Here is a 26,892-nt window from a genome sequence, read left to right on the forward strand (position 1 = left end):
AAAATGCCACAAGAAAATAGCTTCAGAACAATAGATAAGATCTAGATAAGAGAAGGGAGTGTTCCAAAAATGTCGTCAGCCTTACAGCGGCCACCCCACTTTCGGAGTAAGGTACGTGCGACGGTCAACTGCGCGCAAGTAAGAGAGGGTGGTTTTAGTTGGTAGGCAGGTTAATAGATACCTAAATCTTTGGCACTGCTATCTTTAGTACTTAAATTAAACTAAAACCCAAATTTTAGGTACTCAAAATGGAGGTAGCATAAAAAATTTCAAAACCCCCCTCAGACAAATTCTGGGTGCGCCACTGGCGCTACATGATAATGTATCCATCTTATGTTATTATCCTAGAGTTTAATTCCTGTATATTAGGATTTTATAGGAAGTAAAACACAATATTTTAAAAATTAATATATTTACAAATTTTATCACATGAGGCAAGATACAAAAGGAAATAAATAAAAATAAATTAAGAGTACAAAATAATATTCCAATGAGGAGTAGTTAAAAAATAAATAAGGCACGTAATATGAACATGAAAATAAATAAACAATAAATAATAATGGAATGATAAAATGAACTAACATAGTAAAGTTGGCAAAATTTTTTACAAAGAGAGAATGTACAAAGTTTAATGCCCACTGTGTCTATAAAAAAACTTAAGAGACTGACTTTTTGTTCAAACAGTGTTTATTCAACTTTTAATAAATACTACGAAAAATAGAGATTCAATTTTCTTTGGGAATAATAAATTAATTGTAAATGTTGGATGCACGTATCTTTAATTTTGAAATGAAACAATTTTTATTACTTGATTTCCAAAGAAAAATTCAAATCTGAGATGCCACAGAAAAATATATTTCGAATAATTACAAAAATCAGGCTCTTATAGATACAAATCTAATACTTTTTGTTCATATATATCACAATATATAATACAAGACCAATGATTATCCAGCCATTGGTTTATTCAAAAATAATACAAGAAGTTTTAGCCCAGATCTCTCTATACCTTATTGCTCTTTTTAGTATAATCTACAAGTAGTATGGTACAGTAAAAATATATGTATTTGCTTGAGCTGACTCACTTGGGTAAACTTATTTTTAAAGGATAAGAAACTCTATTGGAATTGAAAACCGAGAATATTTGTCTCGGATGGCTCCAGAACAATTCAGTTTGTGTAAAATAAGTATCCATCATGAAAGCCGTATGTTTCTACGGCTTTGATTTTTAAATCTGTTTACAACTATAAACCCTTTTTATAAGTATGGTCAATAATAATTGGTCAAATTAACTGTTTAAATGTAGACGTTGCAGCATTATTAGTCATGTTTCAAAACCCTAGACGGTTATTACTAAAGAGTTATAGTTCTAAAATGATTCAAACGTTAAAGCTATAAACACACTATAACTTGATTTGCGGTATAGGAATAGTCGGTTAGAGCCTCAAATACGCTCTGCTACTTTGACAACCATCAAAAATAGCAACCTGCACTATTTTAGGATAAATATACTGTGAAAGTTTAGAAGTTAGAATTTTAAAGGTCGTTCCAGATTAAATAACATTGTATAAAAAAATAAGTTTGTAAAATTAAAGGTGTTTTAGTCAATATAAATATCGCCCTAAAAAAGTATTAAATTTTACCATAAAAAAATAAAAACTGATTTTCCAATTCGAGAATTACTCTACAACACGTATAAAGGCGGCCGCGCTGTATATTTCGTTTGAGCCGTTGGTGCGCGGCATGGGATTGAGCGATTATTATAACAATTTCCGCTGAATCATGCAAGTTCGAAAAAAAAATGAGCATTACCCGTTGGTTGTTTGTTACATTAAAGAAATTGCTCGTTTAGTTGGAACGGTATTTAGATTGAAGACCATATTTACTATTTATTGTATTTTGTCCTATTTTCAACAAATTAGAATTGTTTTATCCGAGAAGCTATAATCATCGTATAAAAAATCATGAGGCATGCGTAATAATGGCAGAAAATATTGATTGCTCCGTAGCTAGGGCTAAAATAAAGATAACGTCTTTGTTATCTTCATATAGAAGAGAAAAAATAAAAAAGTCAATAGGCACAGATACTGGGCTCATTTTGTTTCCATCGTGCACCAGGAAATAAAAACTATAACTTATTTGCTCATCCGTGAACCGCACGCGCCAACTTGTTCTGTGTAGTTCTGCTGCTTAGTTCTGTTCTGTGTAGTTCTGTTCTGTGTAGTTCTGCTGCGCGCTGCTCTGCGCTGATTGGCGCAAAGCTGTGAAGAGCAGAATAGAGTGACCGGTAGGATCCCGCTTTAATAACATATATTTTACTGTACAAGACTAATTTACGTGTAAATCTGTATGTGTATAAACCTTTATTGTGCAATAAAGTTGAGTAAGCTGGGCTTTAAAATAATTCGATGAAAATATTTTTTCATATATCGAGTTTTAAGCGTATTGACGTTGTCGACTACTTATAAATGTAAAAATAAATAAATAAATACTTATACTATATCACAGACGCGTATTAAAATAACAATTCACTAGGGTGTTTTAAGGACACTTTTAAGCGGCAGCACTAGATTTTTTTTGTTTCATAGTTCTTTTTTTATTTGCGATTCTTTTTTTACCCAATCGCCGTGTGTTTAAGTTCTTCTTCCTTAATTGGGGTCTTCGATTATTAGCTCGTGCTTTTCTCCTTAGAATAATTTTGCTTTGTCTAAAGAACTTTTTCATTTTCTTAAAGAGATCCATATCTACGATTTGAGCTTCGGTAAGATTCATTTGTTTTGGCAAACATTTACCCGAGAGATTTCGCCTGATAAATCTGATTGGCACAGTCTTGGGTTCCACCGGCTCCAATTTAGGTAACCTGTCGCTGAATTCGCACATGACGCTCTTCAAATTGACTTCCACTTCCTTGTATATTCGTTTTCGTTCGACGGCATCGAACTTTATTGCTGTTCCTACTGGCAGCTTCTGAACCTTTTGGATTAGTTTGGCCATCTCTATCATACTCTCATAAAATATCTGAGTAGCCTGTAACAAAAAAAAGACTTTAGATATGAGGCATAAGACATTTAAAATAAGAAAAACTATCCTTAATTCACTAATAGTTATTTCAAGAACTTATTACAAAGAAAAACAATATAAACTTTTAAAAATTATATTAATGCAAATAGGTATATAGCTAGAAAATGTATAAATTTTTTTCTCTATATACTAGTCTCTAGGACGTTAACGATTGACAGTGTTTTCCCACTATATACTGTTTCAGAAACTTTCAAATATTGAGGATTAAGAAGAAAATCTCAAAAACTGTAATGAATATAGATTTAATCAGTTTACTAGCACAAAATATTAAATTTTAAAGAAGATACATTTATCTATTCAAAAAGTGTGAAACAGATATGAGTAATGGACAGTTTGGCTTTCCTAATGGCTTCACAACAAGTGAAGCTCTATACAGGTTCACAAGTCCTGCTCAAAAATACCTTTACGTCGCTTTCGTAGACTATGAAAAAGAGTTAAGCATAACATTCTCATAGCATGTCTAAAGCCAACGAGGACTCGACAAAAATGACACTAGCGTAGTGAGAAATATATATTGGAACTAGCTAAGCTGTGGTAACATTAGATGGAAATAACGCTGCGCAATATATAAGCAAAGAGGAGTGACACAAGGATGTGTAATTTCGCCATTACTATTTTAAGCCTATTAATTAGCAGCTCTTTTTAAGATGAAAAAAATTCTGAGTAACCAAAGACTCACATCTGATATAAGATGGTAAAATGTTAAATCTACTCTACTCTTCTTATGTAGATACCGCTGAAGCCTAGACTGCTATTGTTGACGTAATGAGAAAGCTGGAAGCTTTTAATTTGTGGCTTTTTAGCAGACTTTTACAAATACATGACCAGATCATATTACGAACGAAATGCTTTTCCACAGAATCCAAAGAGACAAAGAACTTTCGATCGCCATAAAAAGAAGAAAGACTTCATATTTGGAGCAAATACTTAGAAGTAATTACTATTAATTGTTGCAGCTGATAAAGAAGGGTAAAATCGAATGAAAACAAGGCCGAAGATAGAGATGGATATATTTGCAATAGTAATAGCGAACTTTCAGTAGTGGAGTCGCCACTAGAAGAAAAATAATCCAAAAATTTTTTCTCGAAACCAGAATAAACATATTTGCTAATAAATAAATATTTTATATATCTTGTAAAGAATATCAACCTACCAGAGATAGATTAGCGTTGTTCATCTTCTGCAGTACAGGATTAACTCTGGGACAATTTCTATTGGCGTAGTTGGTAGCAACCTGTAAAATAATAGAACCTTTGGTCATCACTTTTATTTATACAGCAATTTGCATGTTTAAATTTAAATAAAAAATTACACTTTTTATAAGCAACGTCATTAACCATTTCGCTGTCAAAATCTAAGAACAATAAAGTTTTTTCGGACATTCGTAAATATTCAGAAAATAATAAAAAAAGAAGTATTGAGCAGATCTGTTGTGTTCTTGTTTGATAAAATGGTTGTAATTTGCGAAATGACTACACAAGATACAAAACACAAAGTTTTAGTTGCTTGTTATAAATTTATATTTACAAAAGCTTTGCAAACATATTTGAAGAAAAACCGTCAAATTGACAGCACAGCAAATTATACCGGAACAACTGGGCTACCATATTTTTAGTAGACAGATAAATAAAAAATATTGTTCTAAAACTTGAGTTAATTTTTGATACTGCTGTAAATCATTGCACAATGAAAAAAACCTTAATTGTATCAACATTTTAACCGATGGACTCTTTTATAACAACAAAACTAACATAAACCGTCGATAAACTTTTTCTGCTCTGTAAAGAAAATTACTTTCAATAATCTTTTCTAGCAAATACCGCAATAATGATAGTTGTAATGACGGCAATAAAAGGAATTTAACCTTAATTAATACAGGTCGGTAAAGTTTCAGGGAACAGCTAATCGCTGGGCTTCCTAGAATACCTGAGCATATCAAAATCAACAGCATCTGAAGTAGATAGATGAACATTCTACATAAAAAGTTGTGCTGATCTTATTCAATTGTTAAAAGACAATTATTGCTGATACCCGTTTCAAGATTAAAAAAAGTTGACAAGTTTTTAAATTGTTCAATATGTTTTAGTAATGGTTTAGGTTAACAGCGAATATATATTTTATTTGCTAATGAAATTTTAATGGAGTTTGTTAATTTTTAATTTTTTTACATCAAATATGATTGGAGCTTACAAATAATCAGTTTGAAATAACCTTTTAAGCAAAAATTAACATTCTAGGACCATTTAAATCTTCTACCATACTTTTCAATCTAATCTATTATTTAATAATCAATTTTGATTCACGTTCCACCTTAGTTTTTTAACTATATCGAAACATTTTCTCTTTATCGAAGTTTATCTATCTATATTTTTAATATTGACAATGTAGAAATTTCATAACTCATGCTTTAAGCTGGTTATAATATTTGACTTTTGATTAATTATCCCTATTGTGTTTGGTAACTTCGTTCATATTTTCTCATTTCCTCTTTACGATTCTTTATTAAAAATGATTTATAGATTATATTCTTATATAATTTAAATACCTCTCTCTAGATGACCCACAAAGTATATAAAATTATACTCAGAAGTCCAAATAATCAACAGTAATATTATCATTTGTGGTCTACCATTTGAATCCTTTGATTCATTAGAAAATTGGTCTGTGTAAGATAATATGCCTGTTCATCAGTGACTTACATATACTGTAACATTTTTTAATATATTATAAATTTAATCTTGCAGGATATAGCGCTACTAAAAGTCTTATGTCGCTTTAAAATATTTTTTAGTCCTTTTTGCTAACTTATAACAGCGCAAAATATTTTCCTTCAGTATAAGGACTATTGAAAAGTTCCCCCTTTAAAACCGCGGGTTAATTCGAAAACGTCCAATTAGACACATACTTTCTCCCATAAATTTTATTACCTTTTATTAAAGTTGATGGGTAGGGATAAGATAAGAAAGTTTTGAGCATGTGTGTTTTCTAAGATCTAAGAAAAAAGATTCAGTTTTCTGTGGATTATTTTGGAAAACAGACATATTTTTCTCTCGCGATCTTTCTCTATACATAAACAGTGCGGTTTCTTTTTTGTTTGAAACAAAGATTTTTTTATTTCAGAGTTATTGTCCAAATATTGTCAAATGTTATTCAATCATACTTAGTATAAGATTTAAATTAAATTATTCGGTTTAGAGTTTATCTTAAATCGAGGTCTAGCCAACATCTAGTAAAGATTAGATCAAGAAATTGAAGTTTTAGAAACTGTTACTATCAGTGACATTGAAAGCGAAGGCACAGTTAATAAAAATATTGTATACAGAAGAAGTTTACATTTATGAATAATACGGTAGTTAATTCGTGCTTTATTTCGTGTAATTTTTTTTTCAACCTCAAAATAAAAGATATACTTACAGTGGGATATATTGCTTTCAAGTCTTTGAATACTGGATTGTCGATAAGTTTAATAAATATTCTAAGTTGGTTTTCAGCCGGACTCCTGCCATGCCTAAGCTGAACTGTTTGTGCACCACACGGATTAGTCCACCATTGGTTTCCTCTGGGAGCAGCCATTGCTCCCGATAAAAGCGCCGCTACGCTCAGGAGGAAGGTACAGTGGTTATCTGTAAAAAAATCCACTGTTTAGTATTGTATTATATGAGAAAGCTAAAGACATATAAAAAATTGTATTTGGAAAGCTCAATTATTCAAATATGTCTAAACCAGCAAGTACCAAATTCGTTTTGTGGACATCAATGTTGTAAGAGGTAAAAACGTTTTTATAGTAGCAGAGTAAAGATGACAATTAAAGGCTGGAAAACTCGATGCCATGAAATTGTCACTTACAAAACTAAACGACAATTAAAGAAAGGATGTTCTTGGAAAAATTTAACATTTATATGAACCAACAAACATATTTCTAAATACTAGAAAATCCTTTTATATATCACATATTTTTTAAAATCTATCCGTACGATGCTAACCTGGCTAACCTCTTTCTATCTTATCCGGCTATCCGTGCTATACCGGTTTAATACCAGCAGCAGTTTTGTCGAGCTATTCGAATTAACAAACCGGCAACAGTTATATCGAGCCACTTTGGAATAATTATACTATCCAGCTATGGAGATCTAAACTAAGAAGTGAAAGATTAAGTAAAAGAAGTAAATGGATTATTTGCGTAAATATTAACACTGAGATGAATTCAAGAATTTATCAAGCCAGTCTAAGACCAATAATGACATATGTATCAAAAACAGGACCTGACACAGCCACTACACAAATACTACTGAAAACAGCAGAGATATGAGTACTGAGAAGAAAAACAGGAAATAAGCTTAGAGATCGAAATGACAGTGAAGACATTAGAAGAAAATAAAACGTAATGTATAAACGAATGGACACTTAACAGAAAAAAAGAATGGAATAACTACATAAGCAGAATGGAAAAGACCCGTGTGGTCAAAATAGCAAGAGATAAATCACCAATTGGTAGAAGAAGTACCGGAGTGGCAACCATAAAGGTATACATCCACCATTGAACAAGCAGAATTGCTTATACAGAAGAAGAAGAAAAATTCGTTGTATCATTAAATCTTACTTCGGAAAATCTAATAATAATTCTGATAAATGCAGAGCAATAGTGGACCTATTATAGAACGAAATATATTAAATTGAAAGAGGTGAATGGTTTGTCATGAGAGAGAAAAATTGGAATAAAATTGAAAGGAAAATTTTGTAAAAGTGTATTAATATACCACGAATGCATATTGCGGAAATTTGTGAGAGAAAATAAGTAAAATTTGGTCGAATTAAATGCAACTATGATAATGAACCAATAATGCAAAAATTCTAGAAGGAGTACGAAAGAAGACCTAGTGAGAGATGGTTAGGTAAAACACATATGTGAAGGGGTTTAATATTGATATGACCTAAGGGCGAAACTAATTGAGAGATCCAATTAACATTTACTTAAAGAAACACAAGCATTAAGAAAAAGAATGAAAATGATACTTGCGCAAAATAAAATAAACGATGTCAACATTCTTACAAAGACTTGTTAAGACATGCCAAAATCAAGAAATATTCCTTTCAATTACTGTATTCTACTTTTAACGAAGGATTATAACCCTACGGTAAAATATCCGCTTTGAGAGGATTAAATCTGTTTTGAAAGAAACAATATTCCAATGCGTAAATTGTCGGCCAGATTTTATTACCTCAAAATCTGCGGTAACCGTAAAAATCTTATTGATAACAAGATAGATAATTTTGCTACCATAAATATTTCCGTTCTATCACAGTATAAAGGTATACACCTGAATCTCTTTTACGATCCCAATAACAATGTAGTTTTCCAATCTCAGGTAGTTAAACATGAATTGAAAATACCCCGGCCTTTTTCAGTTATTTCTATTATTACTCAAGTTTCGTCAAGTCAAGATGTTAACAGTAGCCCGTGTTTTGACTCAGGTGATAACGTTACCTCAAATTTTATGCTTACGGAACATAAATATGCAGAACAAAGTAAAAATAAACATAAAATTTTTCCTTTAATACTGGAAAAATATAAGTATAAAAAATAATATCCTCATTGGAAAATATAATTGAAAACGGTGTTAAGAGTTAACAGAAAAGGTACAAGGTTTACATTTTTAATGTATAGTTGAAACTGTACATTGGTATGAAAATCGAATAATAAATGGTTTATATAAACAGACATGAAGTAAACATATTTTAACAAGTCGTTAAAAATATGTATAAACGTTAAGAATTATCTAGTAACATGTCGTAATAGAGCTAAAGAAAAGTAATCAATAAAAATGTTAACACAAGAATAAAAATAGGACCACTTCTATTAACTCTCTTTACAACACTTCAAAGTTTTCTAAGATCATTGCACAGAAAATTGAAAAAATTCGGAAAACAACGAATATTTTAATTTTGCGCGTTAAATATTCGCGTTTGTAAATTGGCTAGATGCAAATGTTATTTAACAGAGGCCAATCGCACTTGTTGAGTTCTTAGTGCACTCTAAATTTAAGAATATTTATTCAGGTTTTAGTTTGTTTAGTAAGTATTTTGAGAAAGGGTTTTTACAAATTAGTCATAAACAGGAGTTATCAAGGTCATCCCAATTTAATATAGACTTTTGGTAGGTTTTGATAGACTAACACGTGGTATACGTGGTTAAACAGAAACACTAACGAGGTCAATTTTTTATTTCCATTTTAATGTTGATTCTAAAAAATGTCACCAACTAGATATAGCAACTTAGGTCGTACAACTCGTAATGCTGTAAGTCAAAAACAGTATACGAGCAAGTCAAACTGATGAGGAACGCGAAGCGCGAAAAGTCTTAATTCCTTATTTTATCTTTTTTTGTCACACCGAGACTTGATCTTTCCATGCTCCTTTGTGCCACTCGCATTTTCAGTGCTGTTGTTTTTGTGAATCGTAATCAACAACGTAGAAATGTCGCGTTTAATCTACATCGAGCAGAATTAATTACAATATGGCATTTGATTGCAGTTCACAGAAAATTGCAAGGCATTTGAGTTTACAGGTGAAGCTCGTGGATTGTGTTACTCAGTGGTTAAGTCAAATTGATATATTGGTTTTGGAAAGGAAACAGGCAGAAATAAGACCTGACAAGACAGGACAAAAAGGATGTTAGAAACAGCAGAGATGAAAACACTTGTAAAAATTGATGGTAAGACACTATGGAACAGAGATAGAAGTACAGATATGCGACGTAGATGCAAGGTGGAGAACATCAACTGGGTAAGAAATACGAAAGATAAAAGAAAATACGATAAGACCACGAAAACGATGCAACGACAACTTAATGGAGGGACATTGAAAAGCAGAAAGAGTCATGTCTATGTAAACAGAAGAAGAAGAAGGTTTTGGGAAAGACGACAAGTTATCTTAATCTTTTGACTCATATATCTAAGACAAGACAAAGTCTGTCGGTTCTGATAGTAATTGACATTTTTTACTAAAGTAAATAAACACCAAAATGGCTGCCTATATAAACGACAAGCAATAAAATCTACCCTATGTTCAGAATGATGTATAAGTACATAAAACAATACAATATATAATGCAGATTTAGCAGCAAAATATCAACAAAAAAACTAAATACATGAAAGTGTCAAATTATTCAGTCTTGCACCCGGAAAGTAATTTTTGTTGTGATAGTTAATTTACGTTTGATTTTTATGTTCAAAAACATATTCTTATATTTACTAAGAGTATAGTGTTGAAATTATACAAAGCGCGCAATAACAGCGATACCAACTAAAGAAATAAGGAAAAAAAAGAATACTGTCAGCCAGATGAAACAAAATAAGAAAACTTAAAAATACGGAGTAGTACCAAATAAATAGTTAGTTATTTTCTGTTCTTCTAGTAACGTGAGTGATACATGAGTGACAATGGAATATTAATGTGCTATAGGTACATAATTTATTTTGACTATTAGACATGAAGATCGAAGAAGACGATGAAGATAAAGTTCGGAAGGTTTCCGATCGAGGAATGAAGATTAAATATTTTAATAAAAATTTCAAATGTGAATACAAAGAGATAATTCTTAAAGAAAACTAAAAAAATAACAAAATATAGCAGATATATTGTTAAAATTATGTATTACAGCATCAGCTGATGTAAACACAGAAAACAATAAATCGTAAAACTCAGAATACATTACTGACAATTGCAGTTTTTTATACTTTTATACTATAAGTATGTATTATTCATTGCTTATTGTTAAGATAGAACATTGTTATTTTCACGGTTTTTACTTAGGACTAATATCACCAAGACACTCAACCTAAGAAATCTAGAAATCTATTTTTATAAAAATTAATAGCACAAATCAGCAATTAATTCTTGTACAAAAATAATTGACATCATTTTTTCGTTGATAGTAATAACTTAATATTTTATTAGGTATTAATTATTATTATAAACAGTTATCTGATACGAAATTAATTGGTTAATCATCCTACACATTCATATAAATAAATATTAAGATGAAATTGATGGGAACTAATTTTAACGAAAGAGAAATTTTGATTTTGAAATTGAAGAACAAAATGCATTCGGCAATTCGTGTACCTTTTGCCTATTTGTACACAAAAATTTGTATTTTGCTCCGCCATAAACATTTCCATCATTTGAAAACTACCAAAATGTTTTCGGCATTGAAGATTTTAATATAATATCCAAGGATTTATTTTGTTCCTAACTTTCTCCAAATTTCTACACAACTTTTTGTTATTGTATTTGTAACGGTAAAATACGAGTAAGCTTGAGACGTTTCAACAAAAGTTTGACGGTTCTAATAGTAGTTAAAAATCGATTACGGACATCAGATATCTTCGTCACTAAAGGATGACTTAATGGGAGTTTAATTAGAGGGAAATCTATTATTTTAATCCGGGTCATTACTAAAACACTAACATTTTTTATATTTTTCAAAGTTTTAATATTTTTTTATTGATATTTTTATTGCGTGCCAGATGAAAATCCAACATTGACCATCTGTATAAAAAGACCAACGACTATTACAATAATAACTAAAATTTTACAAATTACGAAAAGAAAATCGAGAAAAGTCTAGTAGGAGAAATATATTTCTTCAAAAATTGATAACTATGAGAAATTTCCAGTAAAATCGAGACAAAAAAAACCTAAAAAAAGAAAATATTAAGGTGAAAGACGCGTGAAAAAAAAATGGCGAACGGTAAAGAAAACGAAAGGAAAAACCTTTGTTAAATGTGTCAAAAATTCAAATAATAACAAAAAGCGTAAAATATCAAACTAAAGCATTAACGGCAAAGTTATTTTTTATAGTACGTGGTTAATATTTTTAATGTATTTTAGGGGTTTTGAAATTAAAAATAAACGGGAAAAATAAAGAAAACAAATAGAATATATGAAAAGATTTAAATTACTTTATCTATTTGCAGATAAAATATACGATATGCTTACCAACAGGTCATTTTAATTGAAAAGTCATAAAAAGGAAAAATTATTTTAATTGAAAATGATCTTTGACAACAAATGTTTGCAACTTTAGAGCATGTTTATTTTTGAAAATATTTTTACCCGTTTTGCAAGTCAATAAAATACATTCATATGTAATAATTGATATTTTATGATTCAATAGTAGTAAGTGATAAATTTGAGAAGATAAAAAATACTTACAAAATAAAAAATAGCACCGTTTGAACATACTCTTTCCCGCACAACCGCCGGATCGCACAGATAAAGTCATTTTGACGGAACATGAGGATATCACTCTCTCTCACCTAAACACCAAATATTGGCAGACCTGTTAGCAAGTTAACAGTCTGACTAAGACTAAACCGCAGCAGTTGAGTGGACATCCAACATCAGGGTCCAGCCTCCCATGATGAGACCGTCATCAAGATGTTGTGTTAAACACTCCTGCTATTGTTTTTTATTGTTTTTCATAGGTGGCTGCGATTAATTGTAACATTGCCGCTACAGGAGGAGAGAGACAGGTAGTTCGGCGATGATGATCTAGTAGTTTGTGAAAATTTTCGTCGATATCGGGTGTCAGTCGTGATTTAGATCGCGGAGATTCGCGGAGAAAATTGAGGACTCTGATATTAGACGGTTATTTTGCGATTAGATCAACATTTTAACGACATAAATTGTCTAATATCCCTAACGGATATTATAACATTTGAGTTTGATTTTTTAAGAGGAAATTCTATATTAAATACACATATATTTTATTTCTTGCTGTTTCTTGTCTATAATAATAATTTGTAATAATTAAAACTACAGTTTATCTTTAAATAAGGTATTCCTGTTAACTATTATAATATTTTACATAATATTTCAATATGAATTTATTAATGAGTGCTACCTATTAATCTGGAAGTCAAATATGGCATTCCTCTTTTTCTTTTTTTATTTTACATGTTAACACTCAAGCTTGTTAATTTATCCGTTATTTACAATGAAATAATATGAGTATAGATATCATTGTTTTAACAGGTGTTTTTTCTTTTTTTTTATTCGCTTAGTAATTTATTCTGCATTTGAGAAAATTTTGATTTTTCTTGTATAAGCTATAAATTTATACAGCAAGTAATTTACAAAAAAAAAAACAAAAATTATTTATTAACGGTTTCATGTTATAGATTAGATCCAAGAATGTTTAGAAACAATTAGAATAACACATAAACAAAAAATATAAACAGAACATAAATAGACAAGAATTATAAAAGCATATTTAAAAAGAAAAAAATAACTCCAAAAACGTATAGATAAAACAAATTGTACAGGATACAAAAAAAGACAAATATATGTTCTGCATGGAAAACTGTTAATCTGGGTACAATATAAAAGAAAACCAAAATATTAGCGATATGAAAGTGAAAAGGTATAGTTAATTTAAGTAATGGAAACTCCACCATACGTTCAACCAAAAAAAAATTTATATTTACTTTAGTCATCAGAGTCAAAAATGCTACTGAACCGCTAAAAATCATACCAACAAGCTGAATTTTGCTGAGAATGTCAATTTTGGAACCCCAAAAAAGATGCAAAAAAGTTTAGCACTCCTACCGCCGGGCTTTCTCGTAAAACCGTCCTCGTAGGGGGGAAAACATATATAACAATATTTTTAACAAGAAATGTAGCTAAGATAATTTTGAACAAAAATGTTTATTAACAATTTTTCTGTAGAGTGAACCGTTTTCTCAGAAACAACGCTTGAAGCGACTGGTGATTTTGAATATCAGTTACCCACGTGAAATTTTTTTATATAAAATTTGTATCAACTCGACGGTAAAAAGTCGATATCTTTTCATCAGAGTGTCCTATCGACAAAAATTAAAATGGGTTTTAAAGGTGAAGAATATAGCTTTCGTTTGCAATTTGCATTTTTCCTCATACGAGGGATTTTTGGAGGGAAGTCCAGGGGTAGAGGTGGTAAATTTTTTTTACCTTGTTTGGGGGCCCAAAATTGACATGCTCAGCAAAATTCAACTTGTTCAAATGATTTTTAAAGGTTAAATCTTTGACGATTGAACTAATTAGGTGCCTTCTGCATCGATTCTGTGTTTTCTTTGGAATGTGTTGTGTAAATATGTACCGTGTAACTCACATAAGCAAATACCTGTCATATTCATAATGTTTTCAAACAAAAAGTATATGTTGTTATAAAAAACACTCCATTGCGTACCACAATCACGAAATGCATAATTTCTAATTATACTTTTATTAAATTTATTCATTGATAAGAATTTTTTAAGTCACCTGTTGAACAGATCTTAATTTTTTTTGATAAGAGTTCAATGGCAATGATTTTTATTTATCTAAATAAAAACTAGAATTATACTCGTAATAAACGGTTATGGGTTCAAAATTTGTCGATTTACATCAGAAAGTTTTATAAAGTTGATACATTTGTTATTACGCAATTAAAGGTAAGACCGATATTTTTTATTATTTCGTCAGCCATATGCAGTTATTTGATGGAATAGATAATCGTTTTGGATAAAGTAAAAGCGGGTAATGGTTTCAAGGACATAATACAATTTAAGAAATATTCTTTCAATTGTAGGAAGATCATTTTGTTTTTGAGTGACGGAATTTCTATCAACATGACAGAAGTATCTGCGAATAATGGAAATTATTTAAATGTGTACATTTTGACTAAAATACAAAAAAAAACAGAGTATAGAAAATTTGACAAGGTATTTCAATTTTGAACGAGGATTGGAACCTATGCTATTCTTATTAAATAAAAAACCGACAAAAAATAATAAGCAGACCAAATATCACTTGATTATAGACGGGTGTCATGCATAAAAGCTTTAAAGTAATTAAAGGGTTTCAACTCACGAACAAAATATTTACATATTAATAAAATGTTTAAGAACTAAAAAGAAGACGAAAATTTTAGTTACTTAAAGTACGAATTTATAAGAAACCTTGTACAGTAGAGAAGATCTGTAGATAAAAATTGGTGTAAGGGTTACACAAGGATTTTTATACAGTCCTTTAGTAAATAATAATATCAAATAGATTATTCTCAAAATATGACATAATTTTCAAACAAGAATCATTACAAAATTGTTCTATTATTAGCGGTTTTCTAAATGCATGTTTTGAACTATATAATTACCAGTTTAAAATTGTCAACAATTAACATAACTTCGCTTGATAACATAGTACACCGAATTAACAGTTCTATAAAGTTTTCTATTTGCATTCGAAATATGGTTTAGCGTGAAATCATCGAGATTTATTACTAGAATATTCAGTGTAGTACTAGATTCACTACGATATGTCTATTTACTTAAACGCGGTGAAGTACATACCTGACTAACCATTTAATTCTATTATCTTTCCGTATTCATTAATTCATAGATGACGCGCGAGAAAAGGTGTAAACACTTTATCACATTAGCATATCTTGGTACTGTATACAAGTGCAAGGTTTGTTTACACCTTGAAAATAGCATTATGTAATGGATGAAACGAAGAACTACTTAAAAATCGCCAAACTTTGATAGAAGGAGCCAGTACACGAAGAAGAATCATTTACAATATATTAATTGATGTGAAGGTAGCAAGTGAGGTAGCTTTTGTGCCAGGATTTGAATGAGAACTAAAATTGATCTAGGTCTGCAAAATTTGGACAACATATCAATGATAAGAGACTCTAACGACTTTTAGAACGGAACAGATCGTTCTTTAAAAAGAGAAATTATTAGAGTAGAGTTAAACATAATTCATCTAAACATAAAAAAAACTAAAAGCAAAATTTTTTTGAAAAAACGTAAAGTTTGAATCTCATTAATATAACTATGAAATTATAATTTAAAAAATTAAAACTTAGTGTATTAAAGTTGACATTTTGTGCTATTACCACAAAGAGAGCAAAAGGTGAAGAGTTACATTTTTTTCACTGATGACGTCAGCCTAACTGGACTAGTATGGTTCATTAAACTAAATTATTAAAGATGTACACGAAATGAATCCAAGGTTTCATAACTTTAGCGTGCAAAACATATATGTAAAAGCATAAATATTAGCTAATCGTGAAATAAATTGTAAAAAAGATGAGTTGTTTTCGTTATAAAAAAAAAATCATAATAAACGTAAATATATCGTATATAAATAAATTAATCATATTGAAGAATAAATGGTAAAACTGACTTAGCAAAGGGATAAAGACTCCGAGAATTATAATGATGGAATAAAAATAGTGCTAGACATTGTCAATTGTCAACAATTGAAAAATCGAAATTATCAAATAAGATTCCAATCAATAACTGGAGATAAAAAATGAAAATCAAAAGAAAAAAATGTAGATTTATAGAGAAAAAAATTAAGATAAAAGGAATAGTTAAGCTTATTAGCAGTGGGAAATAAACAGTTCCCAATTACTGAAATCAGAGAATTTGTCAAAGTAATAGCCGAACTCAATAAAAATTAAAAACATGGTCTAATATCACAAAAAGAGTAAGTATAAATAATTCTGAAATAACAAATAATATAGCTGGCCCAAAAATACGAGTTTCTAAGCATTTTCTAAAATATTTACCAATTTCTAAAGAGATGAATCTTGTATTTATATTTTACCACAGAACAAGGTCATGGAAATCTAATATTTTGTATTTTAGGAGATACCTAGTAGGTAAGTTATTAAATTTTTACAAAAAATACCATTTAATTACGTATTATTTTAACAGATATTTAAAAATGATAAAATGTTTGCGGAATTACAAATATACCTATATTAATCCACAAATAAACCATGGTAAAATAAAAATTGTTGTATTGTGCAATCGTACAAAGTAATAAATTAAATTCAAAATATATGATTCAAATAAAAACATTTTTGGTAAATTCAATTCTAGGTACCTCGTATAAAACACAAAAATTTAATACTTACATGCTCGTAACTGTAGGAACAAAACTAATATTGTATCACATTTTTAAAATATACATTCAAGTATTTTTGAGCCATAATTACTTTAATTACCATAATCTGTTAATTATTTAACACAACTTTCACTCGTAAAATATCATTTACGAACAAACACAAAAATACGCTCCGTTCAGTCGGCGCGTAGCTACAAAATACAAAACTTTCCCGCGCTAATTTGCCGCTACACTTGTACCGACACGTCCGAAACAATACACATTCGACAATCACCTATTTATGAGTAAGCTTTCCAAATACTGCCGCAAACACTTATCTCATGGTTATTTACCTCTGCTAGACCTCAGCCAGACTGCCATTGATCGATTTTGAATGTGTGTATCTCGCCCGCTGTTTCCACTCCTTTTATATGTTTTCACTTATCTTAAAAATGATTCATCAACGACTTTGTCAGTGCAATTGTTTTCAGCGAGTTAGTTCTCCATGCTGTGGGTCTAGTTTTATAAACTGCCCCACTCCGGGAGTGATTCAAGCTCTGCAATTTAAACGTCATCGTGACGATCCTGCAGGAATCGTCACTTACGAAAGTTGTAATACGAAAATATGGGAGTTGGAGGAGACTATTACGTGTGTATAAACAATCACACAAGATGTGTAGACGTTATTTTAAACATTGTTTCCTGCTTTCTGAACTACTGTTTCTGTTTTGCAACAAATATTTGAGTTGTTTCGGGCCAGATGAATCAGTCGTCGAAGTTTAGATCATTACGTGTTTGTCATTTCATTTTTGAATATTCCTTATCTGATTAGAGTAATAATATAGTTAATAAAAATATAACGAGTACTTACGTTATAATTATACAATTCACACATTTATCTCGCAAATTAAAATCGCAAATTCTAGAGATTTCTATAAAGTCATTTGCTGAAATAATTAAAATTATAATAATAACAAAGTGTTTGACAAATATCCAATAGTTTTATTTGTATATTACATATTATAGTTTGTAAATTATTAAGTTTATATTGTTTATTTTTATTAATTCTGTTCTTTCCTTTCCGGTGTCTATTATTGCTTGTGAATCTCCCATCGTCATTTCTATCATTCTTATAATTTTATTTGGTAGGGTAGACTACCCAGTGATTGGCCGGTCACATTTCTATTAAGGGATTAAATCATAGAATTATCTAATAAATGTTTATCAGTAGGAATATTACGTTCCTCCCAATAGAAAAACAGTTGTAGTTTATTCAAAACCAAACATGTCTAGTCTAGAATTAAATTTAAGTTCCCAAAAATCTTTTATAATACCTGTCTGTCAAAAATTAGTTATTGGCATAGCTCCTCCAGTGATTAGCCACTAATTTGTCAGTTATTGGCCAGGACGGATTATGAAACTTCTAGCGATTAGCCACCAATCAATCAGTTATTGGCCGAAATAGATAATCAAAAATTAAACAGGTTTAGGTACTAATTAAAATAATAATATGTAGTATTTATTCACAGTAAAAAAAGTACACAAAATGAAAATAGTTCCCTATTAATATAATTCCCTTTTAATATAAAAGTAAAAAATAATACATACGTACCTATAAGACTTAATTAATTTTATGTTTGTTTTTTAGACATATATTGCAGCTAAATATTTGTGAATTTGATTTATGCATATTAAGTCTATTAATGCAAGAAACGTGGTAGGCCTGTCGGCAAAAGTTACATTTAATTCCAAGATTTTGCTCTTTAAAATTATAAGTACACGAGAAGCAAAGACCCTCAGTCAGCTTAGGATTTTTAAATAACGAATTATTCTTGCAGGTTTCCATGAGCTCATCGGTATATAAACTCTTTTTTACCTTCTCCATTGCAATGTTTTTCAAAGCACATTTTTCGTTATCTTGAAAAGACGAGGAAGATGATATCTCTGACAGAAATTTAAGAAGCCAACTGTCTTCACATGTATTAAAAGAATCCTTCTCCGGTAAGATAGGTTGCTCGGTAAGTTTGTTCAACATTTTAGGCTTAAATTCATCTTTTATTTCCCGGTTTATACCTTTCTCTGTTTTTTTACTTTGTGTTTTTTTCTTTCTTGACAGTTTTTAAATTTTTTGCAACCTTTTTGGAAATTTTGCTAACTGTAAAAGCCTACTTTTCCAAACGTTGTCTTTTTCTCTCCTCGTTTTCTGCAGCAATCTTTTTTTTAGATTCCTCCTCCTCGACTTTTCTTTTAATCCACTGGGTAGATGTAATTGCGTATGTTATTTTTTTGGTGTTTCTGTTTCGTTTCGTTTAGGTGTCTTTGCAAACTGCAAAGTCTCATTCAGATTTGGAGGCATTTGTTCGTTTGTGTTCTCATTATTATTATTAGGCAGTAATAGTTCAATTTGCTCCGTGCCTGTAGGATCAGGGGGCATATCTTGGACGTTAATAATTTGAATATTTTCATCCAGCAGTCCATATGATATTTGATCGTGATTTACAATTAATACAGAAATCTCATTAATGTTGAAATCGGAAGGTTCAGGCTCTTCTGTATGGGCAGTGCTATTGGTAGGCATATTTAAAGTTTGACGTTTCACCGGAATCACTTCTATGGCCTGAGGAATGTGTTTAAAACTTTTGCATAACTTAAATAATAGTGGTTGTTCATTTTCTGTGACATCATTGTAATCATTGTTAAATTCGTCAATAATACCATTTCCTACTATGCTAGAGAAATATTTGTAACTTAAAAATGTGTTACTTAGATTTTATGACTTTGTTTCGGATTCAACTATCAATAATTTATGTCCTCCAAGACACTTGGAACTTTCTAACGCATTTGGATTCCAAGGGTATAGTCCGCAAGCCTTAAATCCACTTTTTATTGTTTTTGACTTTCCAGTTTGTTCCACAGAAATTTTCAGAACATTTTCAAAATGCTCTTTTGATAATATCTCTGAAGGATGATCTCATCTCCATTGTATAACAGCCTTCTTCCATCCACTTTTGATAGGCTTGAAAGCTGACACATCTGCCGGTTGAAGAAGTCTCGTAGAGTTAGGATATAGACATATTAAAACAATATTTAGTTTTTTACACAAGGTACTAAGGTTGTACGTCATGTGTGTTTGATGACCGTCTAAAAACAAAATGATTCTAAAAGACGTATTCACCTTTTTTAAATGCGGATAAAGTATGTTTTCAATAATGTCCTAATCACACATTAATTCTGCTTTCATCCAGCCCATATCAGAATGACCAATGCCCCATTCACCAGGAACAGACTTCGCGATATTAGCAAGAAGCCGCTTATATGGATACACGCCCATCGGTGTTGTTATTCCTCCAGATGATGTAAAAGTAAACATCACAGTGATGGTAGATTTAGACGATGCATGTTCCACTTCATAAACATTTGATGACCCCCTAGGCGCTAGAACTTTACTGTTTTTCGGGCACAGATTAAAACATGTCTCATCTGCATTCATAATACGATCGGAGCACTGTAACACTTCCGTAAGTCCTTTGTCTATGAAAAAACTTTCAACTTCAAAAAACCATTTTTATATGTCACTTTCCGAAACATTTGCGCTAGCCGCGGTTACAGCTTCTGCTGTACGCAAAGAAATCTCGAGATATCTTCGTAGGAAAGCTTTGTACCAAGTTTCGCCAGGACGATTGTTAATAAAAGGACTATCTCTGGGATTGCTATCAAAAAACTGCTTAACTGATTCCTGCACATCTTCCTTTCGACGTGGAAACCCTTTTCTATGATTTTCGAAAATCCAGTTCACCAAAATTTTTTCTTCTTCTGGTAGTATAACTGGATTAAGTCCTAAATTTCGTTTCGTTAATTTTTTACTTTTTCGAAATTGTAGGGTTGCCTTAGGAACTTTATAGTGCCTTGAAACTTCTCGTAATGAAAACCTGTTTATTTCATCTATCTAGGGCAGTTTGAAGCTCTTCTTGGATATATTTTTTTTTTATATTTCTCTCCGTCAGTAATTTTAGGCTGTTCCAAAAAAGTTCAGTTCAATATTACCTGCAAATTTGTAAAAATCAGTTATTGGCACTGTGTAACATCAGTTATTGGCCGCAATACCTGATTTTAATGATTTGTTTGTAGCATATAGCGTTAATATGCCCAAAGAGTTCAAAAGCATTTACAGAAAATATAATTTCGTCGAGGTATTTAAAAGTCAGTTATTGGCCATCAGGCCAATCACTTATTTAGTATGAGTTTTATAATTTAAAGATTGGCCGTCATTTATTTTCTTAAATTTAGTAGTTATAACATAAAAAAATCATTTTTAATTAGCTACCAATTAGTACTTAACCAAGACAATCAAAGTAAGAAAATCAGGGTTTTAAAGGAAATAAACTGCACAAACACTTACCAAGATGTAGTCGCCCTTAGCAAATACTTTAGAAATCTAATTTAATACTACACACGACTGAATGACCTGTTAACAACAAGTTCTAGCGCGCAAATGACAGACTGTTTAACAACAAAATTTTCAAGTGGCCTTGAATGTTGGAAGACGAATTTGATACTGGTATTTAGTATTAGTTGTACAGTGATGCCTTGTTTTTAAAAGTTTTTCATGGGGGCCAATGACTGACACAAATATTAAATATGGCCAATCACTGGGCATTTTACCCTAAATTACTCTCTTGTAAGTCTTGGATCATTTTTCTTCAGTTTAGTTTGTCAAATGCCTGTTAAAAGTCTAGAAAAAGTATAATATGTGTTTCTCCGTCGTACTTGTATGTTTTCTCTATCACTTGTTTTAGCGTGTGTATAGCATCGTGGACCTTCCTTTTCTAAAACCGTACTGGTAATCTCCTATGATTTGTTCTGTATATATTGTTAATCTGTCTCTAATTTTATACCAGTCATTACTTTATATATTACATTCAATAAAAAAAATTGTTCGGTAGTTTTTGCATATTCTATGGTCTCCTTGTTTTGGGATTGTCACTATAATTTCCTTCTTCCATTCTTCAGGCATTATTTCTTTGCTCCATATAGTCTTTATTAGTTCATAAATTTTTCTGGTTTTTTTTAATGGCTTTGACTTGAAACCTTTAGCCACGTAATTACATATAGATATTAGTATTCATTCATACAGGGTTGTACAAGGAGGACACTTTTCACGCTCAGGGATTCATCAGAGCGTTTAGAATATTTTCTCTTTTACTTCTTTATAGGTCCATTCTTCTTCTTTTTCGTCTTGTTCTGTGTTCTTTATTGTTTCTCTTTCTTCTTTTCTATCCGTTTCTTGATACGTATATTTCTTCAAAATACTGCCATTTTTCTGTTTCTATGACTATATTAGCTGTTTATTTTTGGTTACCTAGTTTTAAGTATTGGTACAATGGTTTTGCGCTGTATCTTTTATTTTCTGTTTCTATCTCGTTCATAATTGTACTTTTTCTTCTTCTACTTTTTGATTTTTTTTCAACTAAAGTAATTTCTTTTTCTTTTGCCTTTGATCTTTATATTTTTCTCGTTCTTCTTCTTTGCTTGTATCTAACAATTTCGATCTTGTTTTATCATTTTCTTCCATTGCTAATTTACACTTATCGTCAAAACAATTATTTCTTTTTTTATTATACGTTTTGTCAACCAACGAGTAAGACAAAGAGATGCGCTCTCAATGTTACTATTGATTCTATCACTAGACAAAAAGGCATTAAAGAAAACCTTTCAAGAAACAGAAAACGAAGCTAAACTAAGAGGACTGAAAATAAATGAAAATAAAAGAAAATACATGAAAGGCAAGAAAAAGAAGACCCAAATGACAGAACTGACAATAGATGCACAATGTTTCAATTCAAGAGGGGAAATACAGCGTTTTATAGAAATAAAAAATTGTTTAGAGATAAGAAAATAAGCCAAAACACAAAAATGAAAATCTTTAAAATGACCATAAGATTAATAGTAGTACATGCTGCAGAAATGTTTACATTAAAAGCAAGAGAAGAAGAGCAATTGAAAGTTTTTGAGTGTAAGATTATCAGAAAAATACTGGGACCAAAGAGGGAGAAATACTTATTTTTATTTGAATTTTTGAACCTTTTTGTCGAAGGACTTTCAAGAAGCAAAACAGGCTAAAACTTACAAAAATAAGTTATATCCCAATCAAAATACTTACGTGTGTAGGTGGACCAAAATATTTTATTCCCATTAACAAATTTTTCACTTTTTAATGTTGATCATATGTATAGTTGTTAAATAAGGCTATTTCTTATATAATAATATTTAATATTTAATAGTAATATTGAATTGACAAGTTTTAGGTGCCTGTCTTTTAAAAAACTGATAATTATGTAATTAAGATGCTTGGTTGTCCTTAAGATTCGTTTCTTGAAGACAAATATTATGTGGTGAATACTCTGACTAGAATTTTTAACATTGGTAAGTTATTATAGTATCCGTTTATATTCCATTGAAGAATTAATGTGATATAATTTTAATTTTTTTGAGATTCTTGGTCTGTGTCATGTAATAGATCACTTTCGTTGTAGGTAGAAGGGAGTTCGCCATTAAACTCTTTACTGATTTTTTTCTTAGTTTGGTACATTTAATTTTGAGAGATCTATCTGTTATGTAAGCATATAAGTTAGTAATTATTAATAGTAGTCCATTTTTAGTGGCGATAATATCTAGAGAACTTTGTGCATTTTCTAAGATCTATAAATTGGTCGTGGTTTAGGATAAATGGTAAGGATTTTTCATGAATTATTTTTTTTAATTAGTAGTTGAGGTATTCTTGAATTTTTTATTAGGTTTTTCTTGTGTTAGTTTCGCGAAATTTAGTTCAGTGTGTTCCGTCTTTCTCTGACGGAACTGGTGAACTTGATGGTGACGGTGTTGTAATTTCAATAATGTTGCGCTTACGGTTTGACTGTTGAGCAATATCTGGAGATGTAGCGCCGTTATTTTCTGCAGGAGTAATTTTATTGGTAACTGAAGATTCTTTCCATTCGATATGTTCAGGATTTGATCTGTTTGTAATGGATATAGTTGACTGATTGGAAAGTTTTTTTTTGTGGTGGTTATTTGTGAAGGATTGGGTGATTGTTGAGGGTTCGTAGTATTTTTACAATTATTAACATTATGACTTTGCTGTTTGCAGATAAAGCAGAGCTTCAGTCATCAATTTCTATTGGTTGTTTTCCTTCATGTCTTTTTAGCTCAGTAAAGTTTCCTTGTTTTTTCTTCACTTAGAGATTTGTAAATAGTTTTTTTGCTAACACCTTTCATATTGCAGCCCATAGTCACTACATTATTAACCGTCATTAAAGGCTGTTGATAAACAAAAGGGTCATGATCATTTAACAGAATAGTTTTTTCTCATAGAGAATATGCGCGAATTTAAGTTTAGCAGCAACAAATTTAAACGATGATGCCATTTTATTGCATGGACTGAATTGCTAAGTATTATGACACGGATGGTTTTAAATTGGTCACAACTTTCCCTTACTCGGTCGGCAAGTAGGCAGGTACCCCAAAAATGATTTGTCGAATTCGTGAAAGTTATTAATAAAGAATTATCCCCTAACGAGAAAAAGTATTCTATGAATGTACTAGAATAGATACGTACTATAAATCCAAACATAGTAGGTAACCCCAAAGATGATTTGTCGAATTCGTTAAAGTTGTTAATAAAGAATTATCCCCTAACGAGAAAAAGTATTCTATGAATGTACTAGAATAGATACGTACTATAAATCCAAACATAGTAGGTATTACTATTAAAAGAGAGAAGTTGCTTTGTAAAAAAAATAAAGAGCTGAAAGAAAATACAGGTAGTTATCTGCCTTAGATATAACTTTTATAAAATTTGTTCTTCCTATATTTTTTTTAAGTACCTATATATAACTAACAAATTATTGCGTAACTCGCAAATTTTCGAAAAAAAACCTCATGGGTTTTAATTACATCCGTATGGCAATGGTATATGGTCTTGAAGTTCACACTTAACCTCTATTTGAAGATTTGCATTTGTAATGAGCTGCCACTTGCAATCGAGTAGGGTATAACTAACTATCTTTTTTTTCTCTATTGGGCCCTTAAATATTAAGAGAGACAACAAAGATCAATTATATAACTATACTTAATACATAAAAATTATTGTATGCAAAATAGAACCAGCGAATCTGCTAATTTTAGAAATCGAACGCTGATAACAATCCTCCTAATAATAAATTCGTAATTTCGACATGTTACATCAGCTTAAATGGCTCCAAATAGGTTCAAATATATTTATTATCAAATTAGATAAAATAAATTTGTCTCTTTCAGCTATTTTAAACACAAGAGTATTTTTTAATACTTTTTCAGAAATAGAAAAATTTCAGAAATAAAGTTATAACCAGAAACCAGAATATTTTATATAACAGAAAACAAAGCAAATTTTTACATATTTACATATTTTATACAATAAATTAACAAACTCCGTTTTTTATAGAAGTGGTGTATCACATGGACTACAACTTGTACGTGAGGGTTGAATTTTTTTTAATACATTCGTACAAATTACAATTATATAAAAATTTTAAAGTAGTAACATACAAACTGTTGACAAATTACAATTAGGAAAACATAAAATTTAAAAATATAACATTTATTTGAAATTAAAACTCGGCTGTTCATTAATTCATGCAATTTATATCTATTACCATGGATAAATTTTTTATTTTTTTTTTATTTTTTATAGTTGTGTATTATTTTGACGGTAGATGGTAAGCAATTAAACATTTTTGATCCCAAGAAATCAATGCAACGTTGGCCAATGATTTTTCCTTTTTTTGGTAATAATATCGTTAAATTTCTATTTCTAGTTTGATATGTATGGTGTGTACAATTCAGAAATGATTTCTCACTTCTGACTGTGTAAATATAATAATTATTTGTAGGAGTACAACTGGTTTAAATCCATGAAATGACTGTCTGTAAATGATTGGTCCACTGAAGATCTTATACCCCTTCTATAGATTATTCTAATTGTCCAATTTTGTTCCAACGTTTGGATTTTTAAGGTGAGCATTGTAGGCACCACCCCATTCAATAATCTCATAGGTTAATTGTGATTGTACCAGAGAATCGTATAAAATCTTCAAGTGGTGAACATCTAAGAAGTCGCGAAGATATTTGAATTTTGGGAGTAAACCTGTTATTTTTTGGACTACATGTTTGATATGATGATCCCATTTTAGGTGTCGGTCTACTACAAGATCAAGGTACTAAATAATGTTTTCTGCTTCTGGAATTGTTGTGTCGTTGTCAATTTCAAGTTGGTTAAAGTTTGGTAACCTAGTGGTGTATGACCAAAATGGCAAGTATTTAGTTTTTTCAATATTTGATGTTAACTTGTTATGTTGAAACCATTTTTTTTATTTTTACAAAGTCCATTTAGACATTTTTCTTTAAAATTTTCCAATTATTATTGCTATAAAAATGGTTGTATTTTTCACCGAAACTTATGATCTAGCCTGAAGTCTGTAATGTAAGTAATGTGTTTATATACATAATAAATAAAAGTGGCCCCAACACCGTTCCTTGCGGGACTCCGTAAGTCACAGTTCCGGTTATGCTTATTTTACCATCTACAGTTACCTTTTGCTTTCTGTCACTTAAGTAGTTCTCTAACAATTTGAAGGCAATACCTCTAATTTTTTAGTTTATGTAGCAGCATTTTGTGGTTTACAGTATCAAATGCTTTAGAGAGATCTACAAATATAGATAAAGAAGCTTCTTTATTATCTAAAGAATTGTAAATATTTTTTACCAATTTATCAATTGCATCTTCTGTAGACCTTCCCTCTCTAAAGCCATATTGACTTTCAGATAATACATTATGTTTCTTTAAGAAATTATTTA

At 30.4% G+C, this 26,892-nt stretch overlaps 1 protein-coding gene across 4 annotated transcripts; it reads right to left on the reverse strand.

The window, feature by feature from the left end:
* Nucleotides 1-439: 439 nt before the first annotated feature.
* LOC140445734 (uncharacterized) lies at nucleotides 440-17,501 on the reverse strand. 4 transcript variants are annotated; one of them, XM_072538030.1, is made up of 4 exons: nucleotides 17,355-17,501; nucleotides 6,496-6,704; nucleotides 4,235-4,315; nucleotides 440-3,027 (listed from the first exon to the last, which is right to left on the reverse strand). In XM_072538030.1, exons 1-4 carry the CDS (start codon nucleotides 17,380-17,382, stop codon nucleotides 2,554-2,556), a joined length of 792 nt encoding a protein of 263 aa, XP_072394131.1. In that variant the 5' UTR covers nucleotides 17,383-17,501; the 3' UTR covers nucleotides 440-2,553. The 4 variants fall into 4 exon arrangements, with proteins under 4 accessions (XP_072394131.1, XP_072394133.1, XP_072394132.1 ...); XM_072538032.1 differs by lacking the exon at nucleotides 17,355-17,501 and adding an exon at nucleotides 17,123-17,331; XM_072538031.1 differs by lacking the exon at nucleotides 17,355-17,501 and adding an exon at nucleotides 17,033-17,331.
* Nucleotides 17,502-26,892: the final 9,391 nt, after the last annotated feature.

Source organism: Diabrotica undecimpunctata, chromosome 7 (assembly GCF_040954645.1).
Source record: "Diabrotica undecimpunctata isolate CICGRU chromosome 7, icDiaUnde3, whole genome shotgun sequence".
Lineage (NCBI taxonomy): Eukaryota > Metazoa > Arthropoda > Insecta > Coleoptera > Chrysomelidae > Diabrotica > Diabrotica undecimpunctata.